Genomic DNA, 27,918 nt, shown 5'->3' with positions numbered 1-27,918 from the left:
TCATATTTTTCGTCTGTCAAGCAAATGTGTTTTTGTATTTAATTCAGGTCTACAAAATATAATATAACATTTGGGAAAAAATATACAGCCTAAAAGTCCAATGTTTGAGGTCAATATGGAAAAGATCTCCACAGCCACCATGTATTTTCCTTTGGTGCTCAGATAAGCCGGGATCATTGCAATCCAGACACTACAGAACACCAGCATGCTGAAGGTGATGTATTTGGCCTCATTAAAACTGTCCGGTAATGTCCGGGCTATAAAGGCTGTAATAAAACTCACAGCTGCCAGAACCCCCATATAACCCAGGACAGAGTAGAACCCAATAACTGAGCCTTCATTACACTGAACAATGATCTGTCCCTGATAAGAGTGTGTGTCCAGCTCCTGGAAGGGGGGAGAGATAGACAACCAACTAATACAGATTATAACTTGGACAGATGAGCAAATAAAGACTACACAATTGGGCAGTTTCACTCCCATCCATTTCCTCCACAGACTGCCGGGTTTGGTGGCTCTGAAAGCGATGCAAACCATGATAGTCTTGGCCAACACAGAGGAGACAGCTATGGAGAAGAGGATTCCAAAAGAGATCTGACGCAGCATGCAGGTTATATCCACAGGACGACCGAGGAAGAGGAACACACAGAGGAAGCTCAGCATGATGGAGACCAGGAGAAGGAAGCTGAGGTTCTTGTTATTAGCTTTTACAATAGGTGTATCCCGATGTGATATAAAAATTCCCAATATTAGCTGAGTTATGAAATAGAAGAAAACTGAGACAGAAATAAAAACTGCAGAGATCTCATCATTTGTGTAGGACAGAAAGTCTTCACTTTTCGGAACGCACAAATCCCTCTTTTCATTCGGCCACTCATCATCCTGACATTTAAGGCAATTTTCACTGTCTGCAAAAGACATAAACAATAAATAAATGAAATTATTGACACGGCACAGTTTGGGACACTACTCATCAATGAAATCCATAGATGTGCAAAAGATCTGTTTTTATGACAAAGAGTTTGTGGAGACCTGGAACTTAGGGTGTTCCCTATCCAGAGGGACCAGAGTCAGTCTTGTCAGAGCTAGGCTATTTGTTTATTTCTACCCACCATTGTTGACTATGAATACAAAATCAGCATTCCCCAAAAATTGCTAAATACTCCACCTGTCTAGGATCTGTGGGATGATTACTATGATTTTATTTTTTGGGGACCCACAACATAGCCTTGTCCTGGAATGCTGAGGTCCTGTTCACTTTTCATGTGCTGTAAAGCTTATCGGCTCCCCACCCCCAACATTAAATTAATAACACTCATGTTTAATAAATAGGCCTCTTTCCCCAAAAACTTTCTTGGTCCAACACAGTACACCAGGCATCTGTTGACTCTCCTCTGAGTACTGATTGATTAAAAGCTTCAACCAATGACAGAGTGGTGGGAAGAATTCAAAATTTTACCATCATTACTCATATATGTTGTTGGTCATCTAATAAGAACTCAGAGTACAGTTTATACAAGAGATTCTTGCTGGGATTATACAGATAAAAGAAGCAAAACAGCAGAATAAAGAAGAAGTTGAGAAAAAAAGAATGTGAATAAAATAAAGATAAAGGAGTTTTAAAATAAGGGGGTGGCAATTATAATTTTTCTTTGTACAGTTAATTATGTATTGAGCAACGTTCTGACAATATAGCTGGCACCTGTTGGGAGTGTTAGCCAAGCCTGCACCAGGATACCTTCAAAGATCCCCTGAACATTTCAGTGCTGGGCCTGGTTGTAAATATTAGAGAGGCCCACAGAATTTTGTTTTCCATCTCTAGTAAAGCAATCAGCACTCAGATAAAATGCTGGCACTTGAGATTGAGAGAACCCTTGTTTGTAGGACACACAAGAAACATAACTAACATAAGGTTGCTTATATGGATAGTATAGGAGCTGCTGTGCAATGGATATCAGTTCTCTGAACTCAATGTGAACCATTATTTTATTCACTTACATCAATAATTTTATGTATTGCTGGTTAGACAATGAAAGCAAAGCTACAGCCATCAAGTTTAAACCTGGCCTAAATTCTTAGAGGAGCCAACCTAATGCCAAACTGTGCCCAAAACTAGGGAGGGTATTGGACTCTAAGGGGCAGTATCCATGTCACCAGGCCCACCTAAGTTTATTTCATCAGCGTCATCCTCTCCTGCTTCTCAATCTGAACCTAATATGAGCCAACTTCTGCCGGCTACAAATGTTGAACATTATAGCTAAAATCAAAAATCTAAAAGTGGATTTCCCCCTCCTTAGACATAACAATGGTTATGGGAATGAACACACTACCGCAGTTAGCAGATGAATATATATATACCAATGGCTCCCACACTTAGTGGCACATCTCAGATCTAGAATGCAGATGCCTTGTAGAATCGTTCAAGGTGGTGTAATGTTCAGATTGTTAGTGAATCTGTCCAAAAGAGCAGAGGGCACTAATTCTCATGTATCTTTGCTCTCAAATGTGGATACAGGAAACCAGTCTGGTGCCGCTATTGTTGTGAATACCCGGGCAGAAAGACTAAGAGTCTTCTCACATGATTATTATTATTATTCATTTTTATTTATAGGGCGCCACTAGGTATCCGTAGCGCCGTACAGGGACAAACAAAATTACAATACAAAGGTGAGACAATACAGCACAATACAGTAAACAAAACGCACAGTACCTGTGTGAGCTCAAAGCACAGCTAGAGGGGCGGGGGAGGGGAGAGGGGAAGGTCCCACATACGGCGGAGCCCTAGAGGGCACGGATGGCAGGGAAACCCCCAGAGTGGAGAGGAGGGAGCAAGAGGGAACGGGGAGAAGAAGGTCCTAGAGGAGGAGGGCAAGGTAGCTGGAGAGCAGAGTTAAAAGTGGTGAAAACAGGAGGAGAGATGACCCTGCTCAAAGGAGCGTACAATCTAAGGGATGCATTGGCCTTGCCTAGTTGCTTTACTTCTTTTAATATTATCAATCTGTGGGACTCAATTCTCTCACATTTTTTCTAGAATATATATGTTGTTTACATGTTTGATTATGATTGCTGAAGCTGGAGCACCTTCCTCACTAGAGCGTTATATGACCATTCACAGATAGTTGTTTTCCTTTGTACCAGAGACTTTGATTTCCTTATGGCGCCTTGGCTCATACTGTTCTGTTTCAATCGCAGTTAAATAGATTTATTGAACAGAACACAAGCTTTGCGCTCATGCTAGGTGTATATATACAAGCATATAGCAAACTTGTCAAGATGCATGGAGACTATATGATACTATTGATGGGAATGTTCTAAAATCTGACTTAACCAGATCTCAGAAGTGCACAAAGAGACAAGAACAGCCATATGTTAGCCCTGGTTTCATGCAAATTACCACATTATACACAGATATACTGTGGTGCCTGATAAGTAAACATTGATGATAATGATGATGATGATGATGATATACTAGATGCTGTGTCCTTCGATCTGAGGAACAATTTTCTTACCTCTGTCCTATTGTCCCAACTAGCCTGAATATTTTATTTATTTCTTCCCATTCACTAAATACAAAAGACCTGAGTCATTGGGGAGAGCAAAGCATAAAAAAAGACTAACTTTGTACCTGGGCAAAACCATGTTGCATTGTTGGGGAGGTAAATTTATAATGCGGGGACAGATTTATAGTTGGGGTAAAGCATGCCCTAGATCAACTTTAAATTTCAGTGTAAAAATAAAGCTATCAAATATTTGTGTGCTAGATGAAAAAGCAGCCAGTATTTTCCTTATGTGCAAAATAATAAACTAATTTAGAGAACATTTACTCCTTTATTTGCCTTACTTTCCTAAATAGCTCAGGCCCAATGTCCAATGTTCATGACACAAATTGCATTATTAAGATATTTGTAAAAGACTATATAGGTCTATAGCGGAAAAGCTTTACCAGTTGTATTAGATATTTCTCCCTCGGAACATGGAACACAGTCATAACAGCAGGGCTGTGTTCCGGGTATTGGGATCTTTCTGCTTCCAGGTAAACACATTTCTGAGCAGCGAGAGTCTGGAATCTGAGATGGAGACAATATATTTATGTGACCATCATTTTTTAAAACGTCTTTTTTTTTGGAAATCTTTAATATACACCCTAAAGGACATTTGTGAAAATGCAAAAGCAAATAATGAGGAGCCTCTTTATTTGTGCAAATACATCTAGTTGTCCACCAAATACATTCACAGGTGGACGCCTACATCCTGGTGTTTGCAAATGCTCATAAAAGTGTCTACTGTTGGATTCCTGGTCTAACTGGAAATGTGCATGGAGGAAACTGACGACATCACTTCAAAGTCACTTTAGGAACACACATTCAATAATATTTTCTGTTTTTAGCCTAAACTACCAATGTTTGGGCTCATTTATGCCTTAAAATAATTATGTAAGGATGGGGTATCTTTATATTACATGTGTCACTATTTTGTGTTATGTTTGACCACTGTGATGAATGCTTTTATCACAATGGTGAAACTAGAAGGAGTCACTGCACTGATGCATGCATCACACTGCATGGCAGTGACCCAGTCAGTGGCTGACCAACAACCGCACATGGTTACTGATTTAAGTAGGCCTCAGAAAAAGTAGTGGCCAAAATAATGCCTCCTCTTTCCCTGCCTTAGAAGGGATTAAGGGGGGTATTCAATTGTTAGCGTTAACGGGGAAAAACGAGTGCTCAAAAAATCTTAGCGTTAATACGGTAATTCCGCGAGTAAACTACCGTATTAACGCTTTTCACGCGCAATATTACCGTATAAACGGTAATATTTTTTGAGTGATCATTTTTTCCCATTAACGCTAACAATTGAATACCCCCCTTAGAGTCTTATTGTGACCAAGAAGACAATCCAGTCTGTAATCATACTACGTCCCCTTGCAACCATGTCAGTGTAGAATTTTTGTTAAAGCAGCCAACAACTAGCATTAACAGCTGCAAATAGCCCTGCGTTTTGTGCGATTCTACCTGTTAGCGAAGGAAATTATGAAGTTTCATAATTGGATGAAGGTGGTAATCAATATTTTCTGTACACTAGAATCACTTGTGATGAGATTAGTATACAATCGAATAATTATTATTGCAACATGCCATTAAGTTTAATCTATTTACTTAATCTAAAATATAAAGTGGTAAAGATTCTAAATAATGTTTGGTATCATTCTGTTCGCAATTAATTGAGAACATTTTCTGTATTATTTATGTAGTGTTTGCACTTTGCGAACGCCAGTTATAAATAATATCACTTTTTCATTCACTAAATAGCCAACACAGGGATCATAAAAAACAGATTATACAGGTCTAGAGGCGAAAATCTGGAGAAGGACACCTGGCAATCTCAAGGAACAATGACCAGAAAATTCTAGCAATGCCACGTTGAGTTCCTCGGAGGTCAAGACCCTTCAACCTATGAATGAAGGCCTTAATTCTGTAACTGTGTATCTGTGCAATGTCACTGCTTTTTACAACTGTACAGTGAATAAATTGTTGAGCCCTGGCTTTGGAACCCAGAGCACTCTTATTGAAGCTTGTGCTAGTGCTAGTAGGCACATGCTTATGCATATCAAACTTTGCCTTGTTTTCTATTTTTGAATAAAACCTTTGTGCTTTGGAACCTCAGCGATCACATCGCAGAATCTCTATTTTAAACGATAGCTGCAGACTTAACTATAAGCATATCAGACTTGTTGCACAGCTATTTCAGTTGGTTGCCCAACTTAAAGATGTAGAGCTACTCTTACAAAAGGTTTGCAAATCAATGTATGAAGTAACCCCTCACACCTTAAGAAGTGTGAATAAGGTAGTAAAGATGTAGGGAATTTCTAAAAACAAGATGGCATTTGAGCATTTTAGGAGGGGTATATAATAAAATATTATTGGGATATAATAAATACAGTGATTTATCCAAGTGGCACAAAGTTAATATACAATATAAGATTGTGCTCACTGGATAATACTCTTGGTTGCATTAATGTGGCTCAAAAATAATTTATTTGCTGTTTGGCATGGTTAACATATGTCAGTACATTTTAATATCACAAAACACTCCTCTATTTTGAAAAGATCTGCCCTAGCATAAGATTGCTAAAACCAGCTAACCATGGTGTTCACCTCTAGCATTCCCTTTTCCTATTGAGTGTAATTGTCACTGGCACTAGGAGTCTTTACCCAGGGATCACCAGGTGATAGGCTTACCAGAGCAGTATAGGTGGTAATATGGTACTCTGGTAGCAGGGTGATCACGGAACAGGAAATAGCAGATGATGAGATGCTCAGGAAAGTCTATGACTAGCAGCACTGGCAATATGGAGGTAGTAATACACGAGGAACTGTATGGACAAAGGACACGTGAAGGTAGTCAGTGGTCTGCGGTAGCAAGTTGTACCACTGCTATAGTGAGGAGGAATGTCCAACAGAAACGAGGAGGTGATGAGAGTCAGCGGTCTACGGATAGCAAGTTGTACCGCTGTCTGAGTGAAGGAATGGAATCCAAGTGGAGGTATCCGGGGAGTCAGTGGTCTGCGTTAGCAAGTTGTACTACTGAATATATATGTGAGGAGGTGCACGGGGAGAGACTGCAACACAATATATACACGGGCACCTTGACTTTGATCCACAGTAATATGCACAATATAAATGTATAAATGACTGAACAACACTGCCAATATAGAAAGTCTCTTGAAGTAATCCGGCATGAGATAACACAGTCAATGATGGCAGTGGAGTCAGCAGATAGTACACTCCAGAGGAGAACCAACACAGTCAATGATGGCAATAGACTCAGCGGATAGTACACTCCAGAGGAGAACCAACACAGTCCAGCAAGGTATGCAATACACAGCACAGTCAATGGGAAGTATGCATACCGTGGTTCAGGAGAAGGCAGTCAGACAGGAGTGCAGAGATACCTGAAGGGCAGGAGGCCAGCAGGATACAAGTCCCTGGATGGGTGAAGCAGGGGTCTAGCAGGTGCAGCGCACAGGTAGGTAGACCAGCAGGGAACACAGGAAGGCGTGGAGAGCGGATCAGCAGTAGATGGATGAGTAGCGCTGAGAAGTAACAGCAGCGGGTCTCTGCGGGAACACGGAGGTAACCAATAGCAACCAGCAGGTGCAGTAACGATGGGACACCGGAGCAGAGTTGAGCTGGAACAGATGATCACAGAGAGTAGCGGGTAGCAATAGTGGCAGCAGACTCAAGGAAACACGGTAGAGTAGACAAGGACTGAAGACTGAAGCGCACAGAGGCAGCGGATAGGAATCAGCTAAACAGTCACGATGAAACACAGACGGGTTGCAGGTTGAAGACTGTAGTACACGGAGGCAGCGGGTAGGAATCAGCTAGCAGTCACGATGGTGAAACACAGACGAGTTGCAGGTTGAAGACTGTAGTGCACGGAGGCAGCGGATAGGAATCAGCCAAACAGTCACGATGATGAAACACAGACGAGTTGCAGGTTGAAGCCTGTAGTGCACGGAGGCAGCGGATAGCCATCAGCTAACAGTCCCAATGATACATGGTAGAGTTGAAGTGATTAGAAGACTGTAGTGCACGGAGGCAGCGGATAGGAATCAGCTCACAGTCACAATGATACAGTAGATGGTAGAAGTGGTATGGGAACCACAGTAGCAGGAGTGGTTTGGAAACCACAGAGGTAGAAGTGGTTTGGAAACCACAGGAATCAGCAGGGCTGAATAAACAGGAAACACAGGAACACCTTCAGAGACTCATGGGGAATGAGACTCCAAGATCAGGCAACGTGGTGTTGACCACAGGTGCTTAATATAGGGAGGTTGCCTGATCTGCCAATTAAGTTAAAGGAACATACACTGGAGGTATAGAAAGGGCTGCGCATGCGCAGTCCCTCAGGATGGAGGACGGCCACGGTTCCTAAATGTCCGGGAAGAAGCACTCACAGTCCGGTGAGTGACAGTACCCCCCCTTTTAAAGGTGGGCACAGAACGCCTGGAACCGGGCTTGTCCGGATTTTTGGAATAAAACTTCTTCAGAAGGGCAGGAGCATTAAGATCTTCAGCTTTGATCCATGAACGCTCTTCAGGACCAAAGCCCTTCCAATGAACGAGGAAACGGAGGACTCCTCGCGAAATTTTTGCATCCAATACCTCAGTAATCTCGAAATCCTCCTCCTGATGAACTTGAACTGGCTGCGGTGCTGAGGAAGGAGTCGAGAAACGGTTGATGATGAGAGGTTTGAGCAAGGACACATGGAAGGCATTGGAGATCCGAAGATTCTTAGGAAGAAGAAGTTTAACACATACTGGATTGATAACTTGAATGATCCTATATGGACCAATAAAACGAGGGGCGAATTTCATAGATGGAACCTTCAAACGAATATTTTTGGTAGATAACCAGACACGATCTCCAATTTTTAGTGGTGGAATAGCCCGCCTCTTCTTATCTGCGAAAGACTTATATTTGTTAGATGTCTTCTTTAAACAGGTTTTGACCTGAGACCAGATATTTTTGAAGGTCTGACAAGCAGTCTCCACAGCAGGAACTTGGGTGGGCGGGAGGGCAGGAAATTCCGGAAAAGACGGATGGTGACCGTAGACCACAAAGAATGGAGTTTTGGATGATGACTCATGGTACATGTTGTTATGGGCGAATTCAGCCCAAGGGAGCAATTCTACCCAGTTGTCTTGGTTGGCTGAAGAGAACATCCTAATAAAAGTCTCAAGATCTTGATTGACTCGTTCCGTTTGTCCGTTAGATTGCGGATGGTAAGACGATGAGAGTGCTAATCGTATGCCCAAGGTTTTACAAAGGGCCCGCCAGAATCTGGAAACGAATTGTACTCCTCTATCTGACACAATCTCAGACGGACATCCATGGATGCGGAAGATTTCTTTAATGAAATGTTCAGCCAGAGTAGACGAGGAAGGTAAACCGGACAGAGGGACGAAATGAGCCATCTTCGAAAATCTGTCTACCACTACCCAAATAGTATTGTGATTCTTACTTGGTGGCAAATCAGTAACGAAATCCATACTAATATGGGTCCAAGGCTTGGACGGAATGGGTAGTGGTCGCAGCAACCCTGCTGGAGTTCTGCGGGAGGATTTGAACTGAGAACATAAATCACAGGAAGCAATAAACTCTTTGACGTCTCTCCTCATTGAAGGCCACCAGTAACTACGAGAGAGAATCTCAAAGGTCTTATGTTCACCGGCGTGTCCAGAAAAACGAGAGGCATGGAACCACGAAAGGATTTTCCTCCTCAGAGTAGGAGGCACGAGGGTCTTCCCAAATGGTAGCATTTTGGTGGATGAAGCAGCCAGAGAAATACATTTGGGGTCTAGAATAGCATGGTTGGAAACCTCTTCTACATCAGAGGACGTCACAAAAGCTCGAGATAGAGCGTCAGCTTTCTTGTTCTTAGCAGCTGGTTTGAAGGTTATAATTAATTCAAAACGGGAAAAGAAAAGAGACCATCTTGCTTGACGAGGGTTCAAGCATTGAGCAGATTGCAAATATGACAAGTTCTTATGATCCGTGAAGATCGTCACCGGATGGCGAGCTCCTTCCAACAAGTATCTCCATTCCTCTAATGCAGCTTTGATGGCCAGCAACTCCTTGTCCCCGATAGTATAGTTTTTCTCTGCGGGCAGAAGACCCCGAGAGTAGAAGGCACAAGGATGTAATTTTTGTTGCTCCGAGCGTTGGGAGAGAATAGCTCCTAAGCCCACATTAGAGGCATCTACTTCTAGGAAGAAGGGGAGTGTCACATCAGGTTGTCGCAGAATGGGAGCAGACGAGAAGGACTCTTTGAGGATTTGAAAGGCTTGGAGAGCCTCAGATGACCATTGCTTAGTATTAGCCCCTTTCCGAGTTAAGGCCACAATGGGAGATGCAATGGATGAGAAGTCTTGAATGAAGCGTCTATAGTAATTGGCAAAACCTAAAAAACGCTGGATGGCACGAAGAGTAGTTGGCTGAGGCCAATGTAGTACAGCATTTACTTTGTCTGGATCCATCTTCAGGCCAACTCCGGAAACTATATACCCCAAGAATGGAATCTGGGGTAACTCGAATGAACATTTTTCCAATTTACAGAACAATGAGTTTTTCCGTAGTCTGGAGAGGACCTCTGCCACATGTTGGTGATGAGAAGGCAGGTCCTGTGAGAAGATCAATATGTCGTCCAGGTAGACAACGACACATACATATAATAAGTCCCGAAAGATCTCATTGATGAAACCCTGGAAAACCGCGGGGGCATTACACAGCCCGAAGGGCATTACTAAATATTCGTAATGCCCATCTCTGGTGTTAAACGCGGTCTTCCATTCGTCACCGGAACGGATTCTAATTAAATTGTAGGCACCACGAAGATCCAACTTAGTAAATATCCGAGCTCCCTTGATGCGATCAAATAGCTCAGTGATCAGCGGAATGGGATACCGATTCTTGATAGTAATGGCGTTGAGTCCACGAAAATCTATACAAGGGCGTAATGATCCATCCTTCTTTTTGACGAAGAAGAACCCAGCTCCAGCGGGAGAGGTGGAAGGTCGAATGAACCCACGCTGGAGATTCTCCTGTATGTACTCAGATGTGGCTTGAGTTTCAGGTAACGAGAGAGGATAGACCCGACCCCTGGGAGGAGTCTTGCCAGGTAGAAGGTCGATCGGACAATCCCAAGAACGATGAGGAGGAAGACGTTCAGACTGAGCTTTATCAAACACATCGGCAAATGAAGCATACTGAGGAGGGAGTCCCGGGGAGGAAGATGAGATGGAAGATTGCTGTACTTTAAGAGGAATAACTTGAGAGAGACAACGATGGTGACATTCAGGCCCCCAAGACGTAACTTGAGGGGTGCGCCAGTCAATCTGGGGAGAATGACATTGAAGCCATGGAAGGCCTAAGACAATCGGACTTGTCGTAACAGGAAGAATTAAAAACGAAATTTCTTCATGGTGTAGTACACCAATCTGAAGGGTTACTGGAGACGTACTCTGGGTGATGAGACCATTGATGAGACGTGATCCATCTATAGCCGTCACAGTAATGGGTGTTTTTAAAGTGATCACTGGTAGGGACCATTGATTCACTAGTGATTTAGAAATGAAATTTCCTGCTGCTCCGGAATCAATCAATGCCTGTGACTCAAAGGATTTGGTAGCAAAGGAAATCGTAACATCGAAAGCGCAGACTTTAGATTTCATAGACAATGGAGAGGACTCCAGGGACCCTAACTTCACCTCTCCAGAACTAGTTAGGGCCTGGCATTTCCCGATTTCTTAGGGCAAGAACTGAGCATATGTGTGGAATCAGCACAATAGATACAGAGTCTATTCTTTACTCTTCGTTTCCTCTCTTCTAAAGATAATTTGGAACGTCCTATCTCCATGGGAATCACAGAAGGTGAAACTGGACGAAATTGAGGGTTTAAACGAAGAGGTGCTTTAGCAGAAGTTGTTTTCTCAGATTCTCTTTCACGAAATCTCATGTCTACACGATGGCAAAGAGAGATCAAATCTTCTAGTGACGAAGGAAGCTCTTGGGTAGTCAGTGCATCTTTAATTTTATCGGAGAGCCCCTGCCAGAAGGCGGCAACTAATGCTTCAGTGTTCCACTGAAGTTCAGAGGCTAAGATCCTAAATTGAATGACATACTGTCCTACTGTATGGGAGCCTTGTCGCAAACGAAGAATGCTGGAAGCAGCGGAGGTCACACGACCTGGTTCATCGAACACACTTCGGAACGTGGAAATGAATTTGGCACTATCTTGTAGAATTGGATCGTTTCTTTCCCACAGAGGGGAGGCCCAAGCCAGGGCTTGTCCAGAAAACAATGAGATAAGATAGGCCACTCTGGAACGATGGGTAGAAAAATTTTGAGGTTGGAGTTCAAAATGGACTGAACATTGGTTAAGGAAACCTCTACAAGTTTTGGGGTCCCCGTCATATTTTGACGGAGTAGGCAGGTGAAGCGTAGGAGCTGTAGACACCTGGGATGGCACTGGGGAAACGGAGGAAAGCACAGGAGCTTCAATACTAGCTGTAACAGTCTGTCCAGATGTTCCTTGGGAGGTTAACGATTGGTAACATTGAAGTAACAGCTGTTGGCGAGCATCCTGTTGCTCCACACGGCTGACCAGATGCTGCAGCATCTCTTTAGCAGTAGGTTCCGTATCTGGGTCTGTCATGGCCTGATCTTACTGTCACTGGCACTAGGAGTCTTTACCCAGGGATCACCAGGTGATAGGCTTACCAGAGCAGTATAGGTGGTAATATGGTACTCTGGTAGCAGGGTGATCACGGAACAGGAAATAGCAGATGATGAGATGCTCAGGAAAGTCTATGACTAGCAGCACTGGCAATATGGAGGTAGTAATACACGAGGAACTGTATGGACAAAGGACACGTGAAGGTAGTCAGTGGTCTGCGGTAGCAAGTTGTACCACTGCTATAGTGAGGAGGAATGTCCAACAGAAACGAGGAGGTGATGAGAGTCAGCGGTCTACGGATAGCAAGTTGTACCGCTGTCTGAGTGAAGGAATGGAATCCAAGTGGAGGTATCCGGGGAGTCAGTGGTCTGCGTTAGCAAGTTGTACTACTGAATATATATGTGAGGAGGTGCACGGGGAGAGACTGCAACACAATATATACACGGGCACCTTGACTTTGATCCACAGTAATATGCACAATATAAATGTATAAATGACTGAACAACACTGCCAATATAGAAAGTCTCTTGAAGTAATCCGGCATGAGATAACACAGTCAATGATGGCAGTGGAGTCAGCAGATAGTACACTCCAGAGGAGAACCAACACAGTCAATGATGGCAATAGACTCAGCGGATAGTACACTCCAGAGGAGAACCAACACAGTCCAGCAAGGTATGCAATACACAGCACAGTCAATGGGAAGTATGCATACCGTGGTTCAGGAGAAGGCAGTCAGACAGGAGTGCAGAGATACCTGAAGGGCAGGAGGCCAGCAGGATACAAGTCCCTGGATGGGTGAAGCAGGGGTCTAGCAGGTGCAGCGCACAGGTAGGTAGACCAGCAGGGAACACAGGAAGGCGTGGAGAGCGGATCAGCAGTAGATGGATGAGTAGCGCTGAGAAGTAACAGCAGCGGGTCTCTGCGGGAACACGGAGGTAACCAATAGCAACCAGCAGGTGCAGTAACGATGGGACACCGGAGCAGAGTTGAGCTGGAACAGATGATCACAGAGAGTAGCGGGTAGCAATAGTGGCAGCAGACTCAAGGAAACACGGTAGAGTAGACAAGGACTGAAGACTGAAGCGCACAGAGGCAGCGGATAGGAATCAGCTAAACAGTCACGATGAAACACAGACGGGTTGCAGGTTGAAGACTGTAGTACACGGAGGCAGCGGGTAGGAATCAGCTAGCAGTCACGATGGTGAAACACAGACGAGTTGCAGGTTGAAGACTGTAGTGCACGGAGGCAGCGGATAGGAATCAGCCAAACAGTCACGATGATGAAACACAGACGAGTTGCAGGTTGAAGCCTGTAGTGCACGGAGGCAGCGGATAGCCATCAGCTAACAGTCCCAATGATACATGGTAGAGTTGAAGTGATTAGAAGACTGTAGTGCACGGAGGCAGCGGATAGGAATCAGCTCACAGTCACAATGATACAGTAGATGGTAGAAGTGGTATGGGAACCACAGTAGCAGGAGTGGTTTGGAAACCACAGAGGTAGAAGTGGTTTGGAAACCACAGGAATCAGCAGGGCTGAATAAACAGGAAACACAGGAACACCTTCAGAGACTCATGGGGAATGAGACTCCAAGATCAGGCAACGTGGTGTTGACCACAGGTGCTTAATATAGGGAGGTTGCCTGATCTGCCAATTAAGTTAAAGGAACATACACTGGAGGTATAGAAAGGGCTGCGCATGCGCAGTCCCTCAGGATGGAGGACGGCCACGGTTCCTAAATGTCCGGGAAGAAGCACTCACAGTCCGGTGAGTGACAGTAATTAGCTAACCAATACTCAGTTGCCCAAGTATTTAGGCAAACAGTTGTAGAATCTCATCTTTAGTGGAACCCGTGGCATAAAAAGCATAGAATATAGTCGATTATTTATAGAGAGATATGTAAAATCTATAGTCACATCTAGTGTTCCAGATGCACAGAAATTCAGAGGCATGGTATAGGCCAGCAAATAAAATTTCTAGGCAAGGGTGCAAGTTGGCAGCAGACAGAGAAAGAGGTCCAGGCACAGGGTCAAGGCAGATTAGAATGGTCTGTTTCAAGGCATAGGGTCAGGAGAGGTAGGTGACAGAAAGGGTTGTCAGGATCCAGGCATAGGGTCAGCAATAAAGTATTGCAGCCAAACAGCAGGAATGGAGAGCAAAATACAGCATCTATTACTGGCACCATGCTGAAGGATATCCTATTTTAAAAAGAACAAAAGGATATGTGCAGTGTGATCATGTGATCGCCTGCATATTCACTCTGGTTGCATAACTGCTTCCCTGGTTATTGGGAGACCATGAGAACAACAACAGGACTGCGATGGAGCACATTTGAGCGCATCATCCCAAATTTTATCCTTGTATGTTAGAGAATATTGTTTAGCTGATTATTAATGTGATCAAAGGAGGGAATGATGAGGCGAATAAATATTTGATTTAATTACTTTTACTGATATGTGTGCAATAGGTATTTTTCAGTTCAATAACAGAAACAGAAGGAGCAAATGTTATTTATCTTTCATTTTGAAACCAAATAGAACTGGTTTAAGAATTAATCATAGTAACCTGTGGATAGACCAAAAGTTTATAGATGTAATGTCAGAGACACTGGAGTAAAACATTGTTTCAGAACAATTGAGAAAGAATATTGCTAAGGTATACACATCGCTTATAATATTTGGCTTCTAGACAGAACTAGACAGTGTGTTTCCTAATAGCTTTGTACACAAGTTTAAATGTGGCTCTGTGTAGACAGAATGCAGCTGAACTGAGTGCATCCTATGTTGCAATAAATAACATTAAAACAATACCTGTTACCAATATACTGGAGATTTTTTTTTATCAACATGTTTTCATTTTTCCATTACTAAAAACAAAGTAATATTTTATTTAATTATTTTCATGCCATCTCTAATGTGAAATAGGTGCATAGCTAAAAGGAGGTGGAGTCAGTAACATAGAAATGAGCTAGAGGGCATCATTGTCCACACATGGCTAAGGCTTTCATTATTCTGAAATGAAAACTCATGTTACCTGAAGTTTGCTACAACCCTAATATTCACCTGTTGTAATGGAATAAATGATGGTACAAATATAAGTTGTATAAAATATTATTAATGTATATATGTGTTTAAAATATATTAGGTGAATTGTCTCTTTCTGTATTCTGTGCAATGGGTTAAATTATTTCTGTATATGTTATAGTATACAAGGGGTCTCTTTTTCTATAGGATGTTCAAATTGATACCAGGGGGTAAATGTATCAATCTGCGGGTTCTTCAACACCCGCGTGTTCAGCCTCTTCCGCGATTAAATTTCAAGCGGCACTGCATTGTAAAGGGAAGTTAACCCTTTACAATGCAGCGCCGCTTTAAATTTAATCGTGGAAGAGGCTGAACACGCGGGTGTTGAGGAACCCGCAGATTGATACATTTACCCCCAGATGTGTTACTAAGTGGACAAAGACCGAAGAATGTGAGAGGTCACATATGCTTCTTGACCTCTTGGGTATAGGATTATCTGTTCAATTAAGTGTTTGTAAAAAGCATATACAACTGACTTTGTCCTTATAAGGTATATTATTTTAAAGTATGTGAAGTGATTAGTGGCATATGTTAAGAGGGGTGGGATTATTTGAATATAACCTGTGGTTTCACATAGAGAAAGATTAGTCTGATTCTATGTTGAATACAGACTAGTGCATATGCATTTTGAAAGAACAAAGAGAACTTTGCTCTTTCTACACTTACTATTTTTGAATCATTTCTACTTCAACACCTGTTACTTCCTTTTAGACGTCTAACATTTATATGAGACAATTTCTGCCCAGACCCATTGAGTTCTATTACCATATAAGAAGTACAAGGCTGCATTGATTGCATTGTAGGATTGATACCCTGCACTTCTGTTAAGGCTGCAGCAATAATTAAGTCCTGAGTTGCTACAGATTTTACCCTTGGACTAGGGAGCTACTGGGGGCACAAGTAGACCTTGGGGAAAGGCTTGAAGTTATCCTTCACATTGAAATATATGTAAATGTAGCACATTTACATCTCACATCAGAACACACAGACATTATTTACACAAAACGGCAATGGATATTGTCCATTGATTTTTATTATTTAAATAGCAAGTACACAGTGGTTACACCTAACCTGATTGACACCGTTCTTCCATATTATTACACGTTCATTGAGTAAAAGCTGCTGATCGCCTTTAGCTGATGGACTGAATTCACATATTCTATTTGAGCTCACATTGAATGTTCCTGTCATTATCCAATTTAAAATACGATATGAACTGACAAAATTTCCATTTTCATCAAAACCTATTTGTGATCCACCTTGCATTAAAACTGTAAGATTCTTCAAATAGTGATGTAACTAAAGATTAAAAAGAACAAAAGTTAACATGTAGCTAGAACATAATATTGTGCACAATATGTGGGTAACTTAGAAAGTCGAATAAACAATAGAAGACCAGGCTATTAAGATTCATGAAAATTGTAAAGTTACATAGCTGAAGTGTATATTTAATAAATGCACATGAAATGTAGAGAGCTGCAAGCATAAATGGTATAAGGGAAGCATATACTGAAATGTAATAAATGTTTACTTTGCATGTGTAATAGGAAAACAGAGATAGTATTAAACTAGTAAATGGGTATAAAAATGTTAAGAAACATCTTATAGTAAGAAATATTAAGAAATGATATGTTTTCTATAGAAATAGACATGGTCAAATTTTATCCCAAAGTAAAACAGACCCATGCTTACGTCGCTAGGACTTGGTGATTTATCTAGTGAAATCTGCCACTAACTAGCTATCCAAGTGATCTCTCTGAGCCCCTCGATAGACTCAAAAAGTAATAAATTGAATTATACAAATGTAAAAAACACAAAGGTTAGCTAAATCACCTGGTTTCTCATAAATATACATTTGGCAAAGCTCTGGGTGAATCTAGTGCCCATGATAGATCCTGGCGGTAAACAATACTCAGAAAGTAAAAGATCGGTATTAGATATGGAAAAAAATCTGTGCAATTACAATATGTTTTTAGCAGAACCCCCTCAGAAGATTATATGAACTGTAACCCCAAGTCCAGTTCTTAAACTGTGCCCGGTGGACAGGGAGACAACTTATTGTGGACATATGGGGGGGGGGTAAGAAGGAAGGGACAGGAAGTGAGGGACAGCTGGGAGCCTTGACACATAACAAAAGTGTGGAAGAGGTTCATTTTAGCAGGGACTGTGTGTTATCCAAGATCTGGTGGTGGGGAAAGACAAGTATTACACATTGTCTTCCACAGGACTAGCCTAGACATTTTGACAGGGACACAGCAGGGGAGACATTGTGGAAGGCCAGCTCATCTCTACTCCCACCCCAGTCTCCTGCCCCAGCACCCAAAAATGTTTATGAAGAAGGGGTTAATCTCTCCCTCTCTGTCTGTCTGTGTCTGTGTGTGTGTGTCTATATTAGGGAATGTAGACTGTAAGCTCCAATGGGGGCAGGGACTGATGTGAATGAGTTCTCTGTACGGCGCTGCAGAATTAGTGGCGCTATATAAATAAATGATGATGATTATGATGAAGGGTTTTTTTTGGGTTGGAATACACAGTGGGAATTTGACCTTGGATATAAAGAGCCACTCCAAGGGGGAGAGGGTATTGATTCTAAGGATTAACTCCTGTAAAGTGTGGAGCTGACTGGTGTTGAGTTTCTGTTCTCTATCAGCAGACCTGGTGATCATCGCTGTCCTGTACCTGGGGAAGCAGGCTTTTGCTCTATATTGGGGCCTGTCATCAGCTCATAACATTGGGAGATACTTGCCAGGTTCTGGGTAAATTAGTGTGTCCACAGAAGTGTTGAGACTGATACCCAAAGCCCCACCACACTGGTGAAAAGTTGGCCAAGTGGCCAGGAAAGCTCTTGTTGAACCTGTGGAGACTTTGAATGGCGAAGTTGGGTGGGGAACCTTGCTGGGTCTCCTAGTGACACTGGTGATTCGCTGACCTATTGTTTAAAGTGTGCAATTTTATATTCTGTTGTTCTACTGTAAGAAAAGTAAAGATAGCATTGTATCTTTCATTATCCTCATTGCCTGTGGGATTTCTCAACTTAGGGGGGCTGAATAACCTAGTGAACTTCGGTTCTAAAAACCCAGAATCCTCACAAATATATTTATACCCTTTATGAAACCTACTAGAGATGAAATGCGTAGGGTGAATGTATTAGTTTTGTAAGCTCTTTCGAAACTCGCTTTAATACTGTTTGGACGACTTTACATCCAACCATTGGGAGCAAACAGAAACTTCAGGAACAAATGAACTTCTTAATTAAACCGAAAACTTTTTAAGAAAATTGTTGTACGTTTATTAATAAAATTATTTATCTATTTACACTGTTGTGCTCATTCCATTATCAAACACAATCTTTACCTTCCTGCTTACCCCCATTTCCATTCTCATGATGCTTCCCATACAACATGTAGTTCTGACCTCACAAAAGGACATACGTGTACAGGTTATTGCCTCCCAAAAGATCAGAATGTGGATTTCCTGAAATATTATGTGCTGCTGGGATCAATCAGAATATATGATTGGCTATAGACAGGTGTTGGTATGAAAGTGATTAAAAAGGATAACATTAAAGTCTTCTGAACCTATCCAAATACACCCTTAAAAAATACATGGAATGTGCAGTAATTTCAATACAACTAATCTCAAGTTCATGAAAGACTGAAACTACTCCATTCACTAATTCAGTATTTCTCAATTTGTTTTTGAGCCCTCCCTCAGAGGGAAAATAGTGTGTGACATGTCCCATGGCTTTTATAACAGGAACTTAATTATGGACAAACTGTTGATAAAATGGGCTATGTCCTAACCATTTAGTTGTTTGCTTTAGCCAACATTTTATTGATTAGATATTAAAATATAACATTTTTTGAAACCCATCTCTCAAGGAAAGGTGGTCCCAGAATCAAACATCAGGAGGCCATAGTTTTTGAGTGGTCCTGTCTATACTTGATTCTATGGATATATAACACTTCTGCATACATTGCATGGATAAAACGTATTTCCTGTTATGACCTACTGTACTGGACTTTGATACAGAACTATGTTTAATCTTTTAAATTTATTTAATAATATATTTCTCTTTGAAAATAGTCATGTAAAATGGAACTTTCATACTTTCAAAGATTGTCATTTTCACACATAAGAAAGCAAAAATCCAGAATTCAAAGTTTACAGCAATGTGCTGTGGTAGAGATATGCAGATAACTCCTTATTTTGCACATGATATTACCATATATATAGATTGCACATAATTCTTTATGACAAATGTCATGGTCCAGGGCCACTAGTTGGAGACAATCATTTTTCACATATTTGTTACCTGTTGTTTAAAATAATAGACATTATTTTCCATTGTCTTCTGCTTATTGTACAGTAATAAGTGCACACTATTTAGAGCACGAGCAGTAACGTAAACTGCTAAAAAGACTCGTGAGAAAATCCCATCGTAGTTAAAATTGCGAATTCGGATAATCATTTCTTTTCCAGTACATTTATGTAAACGCGAACGGTACAAGGAGCTAAAGTAACGACACATTGATTGGTGCGTTGAGCAGCAATTATAGTATAAAACACAAATGTGTTCCAGTAATTTATCGTTAGGATGATTGTCAGGATTAATTTTATTAAAGAATCTCAAAATATCAGGTAACTGTATTGGTAAATAGTCAAGTACCAAACTACCATTAAATATTTTGGCAAACTGGTTCATGAGAAACTTGTAATTTGCCCAAGTAGGATTCAGAACGATGGTCCTGTCACTGAGCACATCCTTCATTTCTCCCAGACATTTAAAGAAAGTCTGTGAAAACATCCCACACAGCACTATAACTTTGGCTTTTGAATTTCTAATTATTTCAGCATTCATTTTATTTATCCAGCCTTTATTATTGTATTGATCAAAACTCATTTTTATGGTGAAAGCAACACAGATGCCTCTTTTAGTCAAATGATTTGTCAACAGTTGAGCTTCTGTCTCTCCGCTGTCATCATTGGAGGCTAATATTCCAATCCAACTCCACCCAAAATATTCTAGAATCATTGATAGGATTGGATACATGGTGCGATCATTTTGAATGGTTCGGAAAAAAGTTGGATACAAATGTCTGTCGTCTAACGCAGAATGTGTTGCCCCATAGCTGATCTATAAGGAAAAATAAATACTGCAAGTCATGTATTTGTTACAATTTAATGTTAGGCTGCTAATTAAACATTGTGAAGATCTCCTTGGGTTCATTCCACAAATCTTTTATTAAAAGTTGAAACAAAAAAGCAGTCTGAAAAGACATTTTAAGAGTACAAACATTGTGTATTATAAACGTGTTCCATTTGTTGTTATTTTTAACCTTTCATACAGAACTTGCTGTTTTAAAAGAATAATTGGAAAATCTAAAGATTACATTTTAGAAGACAATTTGACATGTCAACTACAGATGTGTAAAATGGAATTTATAATTTATATTTGTATAACTTGACATGCTTGACATTTCGTAGCATCAGTTGTTTTGAAACAATGTGTTAAAAGATAACAAAATTACTTATTAAAAGGGCATTTTCTTTTGAATTCCAAAACATTTTAGAGCTTATACTTTCAGCAGTAGCAGCTATTTACATAGCGCTATTAATTCCGTAGCGCTGTACAGAGAACTCACTTACATCAGTCTATGCTTTAACAATTGCCAATAGTGAAACAGTGATTTCATGTTGCTACAAAAATGTTTATGTAACTGCCACATCACACAAAGAATTCAAACCATCCACAATCGCATCAAAAGGTTGAATATTATCACTAGCATATCAGTTATTTCCTGAAATCAGATTTTGCTTACCTGCGAATATCGATATACTCCTAATAATTGGGCTATTGGTACAGTCGTTACTGAATGGTGATCTCCAATAAAACCAATCACCTTGCCTCGCTCTGTACAGGAATAATTAGGCACCGTACGTCCGGGTCCAGATAATATCTGTAATACACTTCTTATTGCCTTATTGCCATCAGAGCATGAGTCATATACATGATATCCAACTGTTATATTAGGTAAAAGGAAAGAAAATTGGTTAAGTTCTTCAATTGCAAACTGAAACGTCAGTAAATTTTTGTAAAATTGAGGTGAAGGTCTGTGAAAAGAAAATATGGCATATTGTCCAATCATATGTTTGTTGAAATGGAAGCCCTTAAATATTGTAGAGGTAACGGAAGTTAAACGAGTGGCAGGAAATTAAAAACACATAGTCCTAGTTACATGGACACGTTTCACAGCACAGAAATGCGACATGGAATATCATTACACAATACTGCTCAACATAGAACTAGCAATAAAGGGGTAGATACGGAGAATGGCCAATGCCTTATTTTAATGGTGATAAATGCTGATACTTGTTTTTCAAAAACTCATAAGGAGATCTTCCAAAATGATGGGCAAAGATACCCACCCCCCCCCCCCCTAAAACTTTTCAGCCCACTGCTGCTGATGTAAAGAGAGTGGGGGATTGTACAACTCCTTTAAAAATATTCAAGGTTCCAAACAGGAAAAGTTTATCACAAAATCTAAGGATACTCAAAATATATATAATGTTGGTGGTTTTGTATCAACCTTGGTTTGAAATAAGTGACATCTAATTGGCAACCTTACGGTTCTGTCCTCTCTCCCTCTTTCCAAGAAGAACAAAAAACAGCAGTATCAGAATAAAAAATTACATTTGGAAATATACAAATCTTTTTTTTTCTACAGTGTAATTCAGGTGAATGAAAGGTGTTTAACAAGATAAATTTCATGCTTTGCCGATTTAATTTGCATTCTTATTTTGTTTGTACACTTCACAGTTTATTTTTAGTTAATACCCTGCCAAGTGTAAGACAATATTTTAAAGCAGGTTGCTGACACAGAAGGACTTTCACTTTCCCTCATATCAAAGACTTTCACACTCATAGCAAAACAAATGAAACAATAATAATTATTTTATATATCTTTGGTAACCACGTAGTGCAAATCCAGCTCTATCACTCATGTTAGTCTCCATAATCATCTTTGCGTGTCTTATCTACCGCACAATCTTTTAAAATTACATGTAATTGCACAGTAAAAATACATGTGATTAATGATAAGGAACTTTGTACAAAAATTGTAAGCTATGTGCGAGCAGCATGCTTTTATACACACAACTCAACAAAGTTCTAAAAAAAAATATTTTATTTTTTATTCTTCTGATTATTTTTTATTATCACAGATTTGAAAGGCACCACAGTGCTCCGCCAACAGGACATACATAAAAGACGGACTTTCAAGGTAGACAAAATACATGCAGACATAAAAACAGAGGTTGGGGAGGGCACTGAGAGAGCGAACATTCTAATTGCAAGAAAGCACAGCTAAAACTAGAGTGAGCGTGCATTAGTGTAAGTAGTTTCTTCAGGGATAAAGTAAGCTCTAATAAAGTCATGGGATTTCTGAGAGCGTCTAAAGATTTGAAGGCTGTGAGAAAGCCTGATTGGGTGTGGTGTGGAATTCCATAAGTAAAATAATGCAAAAAGGTTTACAGCAAATGCATGCGCTGTACTAGCATTAACAATGTTAGTAAACACATGTAATTTATTGCCAGTTAGTATGAGGCCTAAAGTAGTTTTATTTAACTCCTGATTTCGAAAGTAATGCTAAATAAACCTTATGTAATTAATGTTACTGCTGATATGATAGAAATCAGGAGCTGGGTGTAAGTAATGTAGAATTTGTGTCTCTAGCATTTCATGTGCACATCAAACTGTATCAACTTTTACCTTCTATAATCTCATGTCTCTAATGCAGACCAATCATCTTGCAGTTATTAGATTAGAACCTGGATTGTATTACCAATTGACAGAAAAATGCTGGTGTATTGCAACTTATAGTGTGTTAGAGGAATTCAGGAATAGAGCCAAACTGACCTATTTCAATATCTAATTTATTTTTTGGGGTACACAGTCTCATTATTCTGATAAAATACATTGTTTAATTTTACTTCCTTCTGTAATGTTCAACCATGTCTTTCCATTATCAGGAAGAGTTGTCTCTTTTCATTGGCTGGGCTATGATGTCTACTACCATATCTTAGTGTAAGGTAAAATAACAACCCTGTCTGATTATATAACTAAGATCATAGAAAGTATACAAGGGAATCAGGAACAAATTCTTAGTAAAAGTTACTAAAATTCACGTACAAGACAAAAAACTAGTTGTAGGTTGCAGAATCATCATCATCATCATCATCATCATCATTTATTTATATAGCGCCACTAATTCCGCAGCGCTGTACAGAGAACTCATTCACATCAGTCCCTGCCCCATTGGAGCTTACAGTCTAAATTCCCTACTATAGACACACACTCACACACAGACAGACAGAAAGACAGACAGAGAGGGAGAGACTAGGGTCAATTTTTTTTTTTTTTTTTTTGATTGCAGCCAATTAACCTACCAGTATGTTTTTGGAGTGTGGGAGGAAACCGGAGCACCCGGAGGAAACCCACGCAAACACAGGGAGAACATACAAACTCCACACAGATAAGGCCATGGTCGGGAATCGAACTCATGACCCCAGTGCTGTGAGGCAGACGTGCTAACCACTACGCCACTGTGCTGCCCATAATCCTTTAATAACAATCTGCAGAAAATTCTGTTCCTTCAAATTTGCAAATTTCCTTACAATATAATGTTAAACCGATCATGGTATGGTACATTTTGTACAAAGCTCCCACCTTATCCTTGTGGATCTTGCAGGGTTGTGTTTTAGCTACAATCACACCAGCACTGGTCTCAGTCAGTACACAAGGAAAGCGTTTTAGTGATACATTTTGAACATTACAATCAGGTGGATGTCCCCCTCACCCTCGTTCCTACCCATCTTATCCTAATGACCCTCTTCCCTCCCTAGTCTTCCTTTCCCCTATAAATAAGGACAAAACTGAAGGAAATGTTTTATGTATTTATATTATATCGCTTATTGTTCATGTTTTCATCTGTTTCCTTTACAAAGTGTTAAGAAAAAAATTATTTTTTATTGCTAATAGATTTTCTCTGTCTCCTGTTGTTTAATGACTGAAATGGAGGCTGTTGTGATACAATTTTCTCTGATATTTCCTTCTCTTGCTGTGTGAATGAACAGTCTGTGTATGTGTCACTTGTCAATGTGCAAACATTCTCTCACTTTCAAATAAAGCCAATAATTTGCTCATATTCCAGTATGTGGAATTTGATGTAAAGTGTATAAATTCTTTATTACTTACCTTACACAATGTATTTGGTTGACAACTTTGTTTTGTGGCATTCCTATCATATACTGATTCACGGTGAGCACTCCTCCAATTATGATGTCTCCATCTTTAAAATATTCATAGTCTTCAAATGATTTCATTAATTGCAGACGACATGCTGGTAACGTGTCCTGGGTAACAGGACTACAGAATGTCACACACAGTATTGTTAAATACAGGAGCATTATGACCACTGTAGTTGTAGCCATTGGTTCAATAGGTAGCACAATGTAGTCCAATGTAATGTAGATCATCAATACAGGACCCTGAAACCTGATGCATCTGTTTGTTCGTGTAATGACGCTGGATCATCTCACTGCCTTTTATAACAGATTTCTTGACTTTAGTAACAGGTGTTTGACTATTCTGTCCTGTACTTAAAATATAATCCATGCACAGCAGAGAAAGCTGACATATAAATAATATGATTGAAAATAATATTTCTATTTGCATTGTTTCAGAGTTGTTGCTCTCAAGTCACTCTTGAAATTAAAGCAAGGGAATAGATATGTGCAATGTAAGTGCAATAAGTTGTAAATATATATAGATATATAATATTTTGCTGCATTTATAGTTTTGCTTTGTTTAAATATTTAAAAAAAATTAAAATGTACAGACAAAAAAGTAGGAGAGGTGTTACAACTGCGGATGGGAACTGGTACGTGGGAGTGATGGACACAAATTTAAGACATGGCTAAAATATTGTAGTACTTAACACAATATTCCAACTATTTTAAACTGACAAGCTAGTCAACCATGCTAAGTTTAGTTGTGAGGGGGCTCATTGAGGCTGAAGGGTGGGAGATCCGAGTTTATGATAGTTATGTTCCCCATCCATGGCATATTCATGCCATTTGGCCCAATCAATAATCAAAGAGGAGGAGGAAGAATAGGACATACATAGGGTCTCTATCACAAAGCTAAATTGAATTTTACATATAATCTTATTAACATTGTGGAGTAAGGGGTTCTTCCAGCTTGGGGCTATTGCCACTCTTGCCGCCATTAATATGTGAACTTATAGGTATTTATAATGTTTTTAAACCTGCTCTGGATACAGGTGGAGGAATGCTACTTTTGGGAAGGGTTAGACCTTTGCAGTTAGGATTTTGGAGATTAAATTAAAGACAACTCTTTAGATTAGTGGGTGTTATAAAAAAAAATATGTATAATATCGCCTATTTGGTTACAGTCCCACCAGCAGAATTTCGAGTGGTTAGGCCACATTTTGTGCAGTTTGGCGGGGGTGAAGTATAGTCTGTTTAACAGTTTGATTTGCATTTCAGTACGGTAAAGTCATTTAGACATATGGTGGGAGATGGTGTAGATACACTCCCACTGTTAATCTATTTCCCATTGTAATTGTGAAGACAATTTGGTTGATGATTCCGAAGTCAGAAAATATTGGTACTAATAAAAATTATAGTACTTCATGTTCTGTCCAAAGATTCACTCAAGAATATTTAATAGTTAGTCATTAACAAAAGAACTGGTCCTCCCCCACCTTATATGGCGAGTCATTGTCCAAACTGTGAGTGGTTAAACCAGTTTTGGATAGTACATTTACACATGGATAGAACCTGCTCACATCATGTGCAGAGTCTTTCCCGACAGGTGTGGACAGTATTATCAGTCTCTCTTTTCCTGGACTCACAGCACAGATGCCAGTGTATGTTCCCTCTATCCCCTTCCCTTACCCCTTTCCCTTTGGACACTGTATAATGGCTGCAATGTGGGTAGTGTGTAAAGACTCGGATGTTGTAAATTACATATTTAAATGGTATTGAGTAGATTGCATGGTAAATAATGGAGACTGTAGTTTAAATGAAGGTTATTGTGCTTATAAAGGTGAAACATGTCTGATAATCCTGGGAATAGTGAGTTATAGTTAATACTGTGATGAATGTGTTGTATTGACTGTAAAGTTATATATTTGCAGGAGTTTTGAAGATATTAAAAATATACAACCTGGGAGATCAAATAAGTTTAATTTAACAAATGTAAGGGAATTGAACAGTATTAAAGAGAATATATGGACATTGCAGGGTGGGAATTAATTTTTTAATGCATATCAATAAAATAATAAACTGTTAAGACTAATTATAAGGACTGTGTGCACCCCATTAATTAACAAGCTTTCTTTCTTTTCACTATTCCTTTTAGTCTAACCCTTCTCAAGATTTAAGAGTTCTGTGAGTAGTGGATTGTTTTATTTGAGACCTTCTATGTGAAATCCTGGGAGTAAAAGTCTTTGTAATTATTTGGGCTCTTATTGACTTTTATTCAATGGCATCTATAGCTTCTAATTATTGCTATTTTCATGCAACATACTGCTGTTATTACAATAATATTTTTTTTTCCAATTAGATGGATATGATGCTGTGATGAATTATATTGATTTAAATAATGTGGATCCCAGTAATGTCCACGTGCAGAGCTGTTGTAAAATGTATTCGTTTGTAATAAATGCTAATAATGTTCAATAATTTGTCAATCTTTCACATATTTTCAGAATTTTATCTTTCATTTTTTTCATTTTATTGTTACCTTAAATAATACAGTTAGTTGGATCTGACATTATATTAGTGCTGTTTGTTAATTTGAAAAGACCACAAGCTCTGTATAAGTACTTTGGGATAACCACCTCTTACATTGATACAGCTGCTTTAAAAGAAGGGAATCTCACTCTTCACTCTGGAGTATTGTTTGGCAGATCTCCTATGGACCCTCAATGGTTTGAGACCTGTACCTCACTACTAACTCTTCTCTATGAATATGGGACAGAATGATCATGCTTACAAAGGACCTAGTAATCCCTACCAAAAACTTATCCCTCCATGCTTTATCTAAGTTGATCTCTGATTTGAATCTTTGCAATTGGTACCACCTAGGGATGTCCACGCTTAATGCCATATTCTCCACATGCCCTTCCCTCTCCTGCAGGATTGACTTAGTGAAATGTATAAAAGGTTCCAAATCAAACATTGGGTGTCAGACACTTCAAATATCCCTCATTCTTTGCTCTTATCCCCTGCATGCATTCTTGATAGATTGACTAAAGGTGGTAGCAGAGGAGGGATAACGGTTTGGTACCACCCCTTCTACACCGCATACCACAAGCACAAAACACCTTCCAAGCCTTCCTAGCTACATTGGGAGGCAGAACTCTGCTTGACCCTCTCCCCACGTCAGTGGAAGAGAACATAACTCACCTCTCACCCCATGTCCAAATGCATTAACCATACTGCAAGTTAAACTTCTCAATCGCATGTATCTTACTTCCGCCAGGCTTCACAAGATCTGACCAT

The 27,918-nt window shown here is 40.0% G+C and overlaps 1 protein-coding gene across 1 annotated transcript; it reads right to left on the bottom strand.

Moving 5' to 3' along the window:
• LOC142103360 (vomeronasal type-2 receptor 26-like) lies at positions 1-27,918 on the bottom strand. Its single transcript, XM_075187421.1, has 7 exons — positions 27,890-27,918; positions 24,584-24,754; positions 21,150-21,441; positions 19,997-20,464; positions 16,399-16,626; positions 3,944-4,067; positions 1-908 (listed from the first exon to the last, which is right to left on the bottom strand). Exons 1-7 carry the CDS (start codon positions 27,916-27,918, stop codon positions 1-3), a joined length of 2,220 nt encoding a protein of 739 aa, XP_075043522.1.

The sequence above is a fragment of the Mixophyes fleayi genome, chromosome 10 (assembly GCF_038048845.1).
Source record: "Mixophyes fleayi isolate aMixFle1 chromosome 10, aMixFle1.hap1, whole genome shotgun sequence".
Lineage (NCBI taxonomy): Eukaryota > Metazoa > Chordata > Amphibia > Anura > Limnodynastidae > Mixophyes > Mixophyes fleayi.
The sequence above is the reverse complement of the archived record's forward strand: the minus strand, read 5'-3'. Positions and strand labels throughout refer to the sequence as shown.

What these genes read in the sequence shown, in the direction of transcription:
- LOC142103360 (XM_075187421.1), bottom strand. Translation starts at nt 27,918, where the DNA reads ATGGTCAGATCTTGTGAAGCCTGGCGGAA. An exon ending in AAATATTTAATGGTAGTTTG is followed by an intron (nt 16,627 to 19,996) that starts GTACTTGACTAT and finishes TTTAATCTTTAG; the next exon opens with TTACATCACTATTTGAAGAA. An exon ending in AGAAATATCTAATACAACTG is followed by an intron (nt 909 to 3,943) that starts GTAAAGCTTTTC and finishes TGTCTTTTGCAG; the next exon opens with ACAGTGAAAATTGCCTTAAA.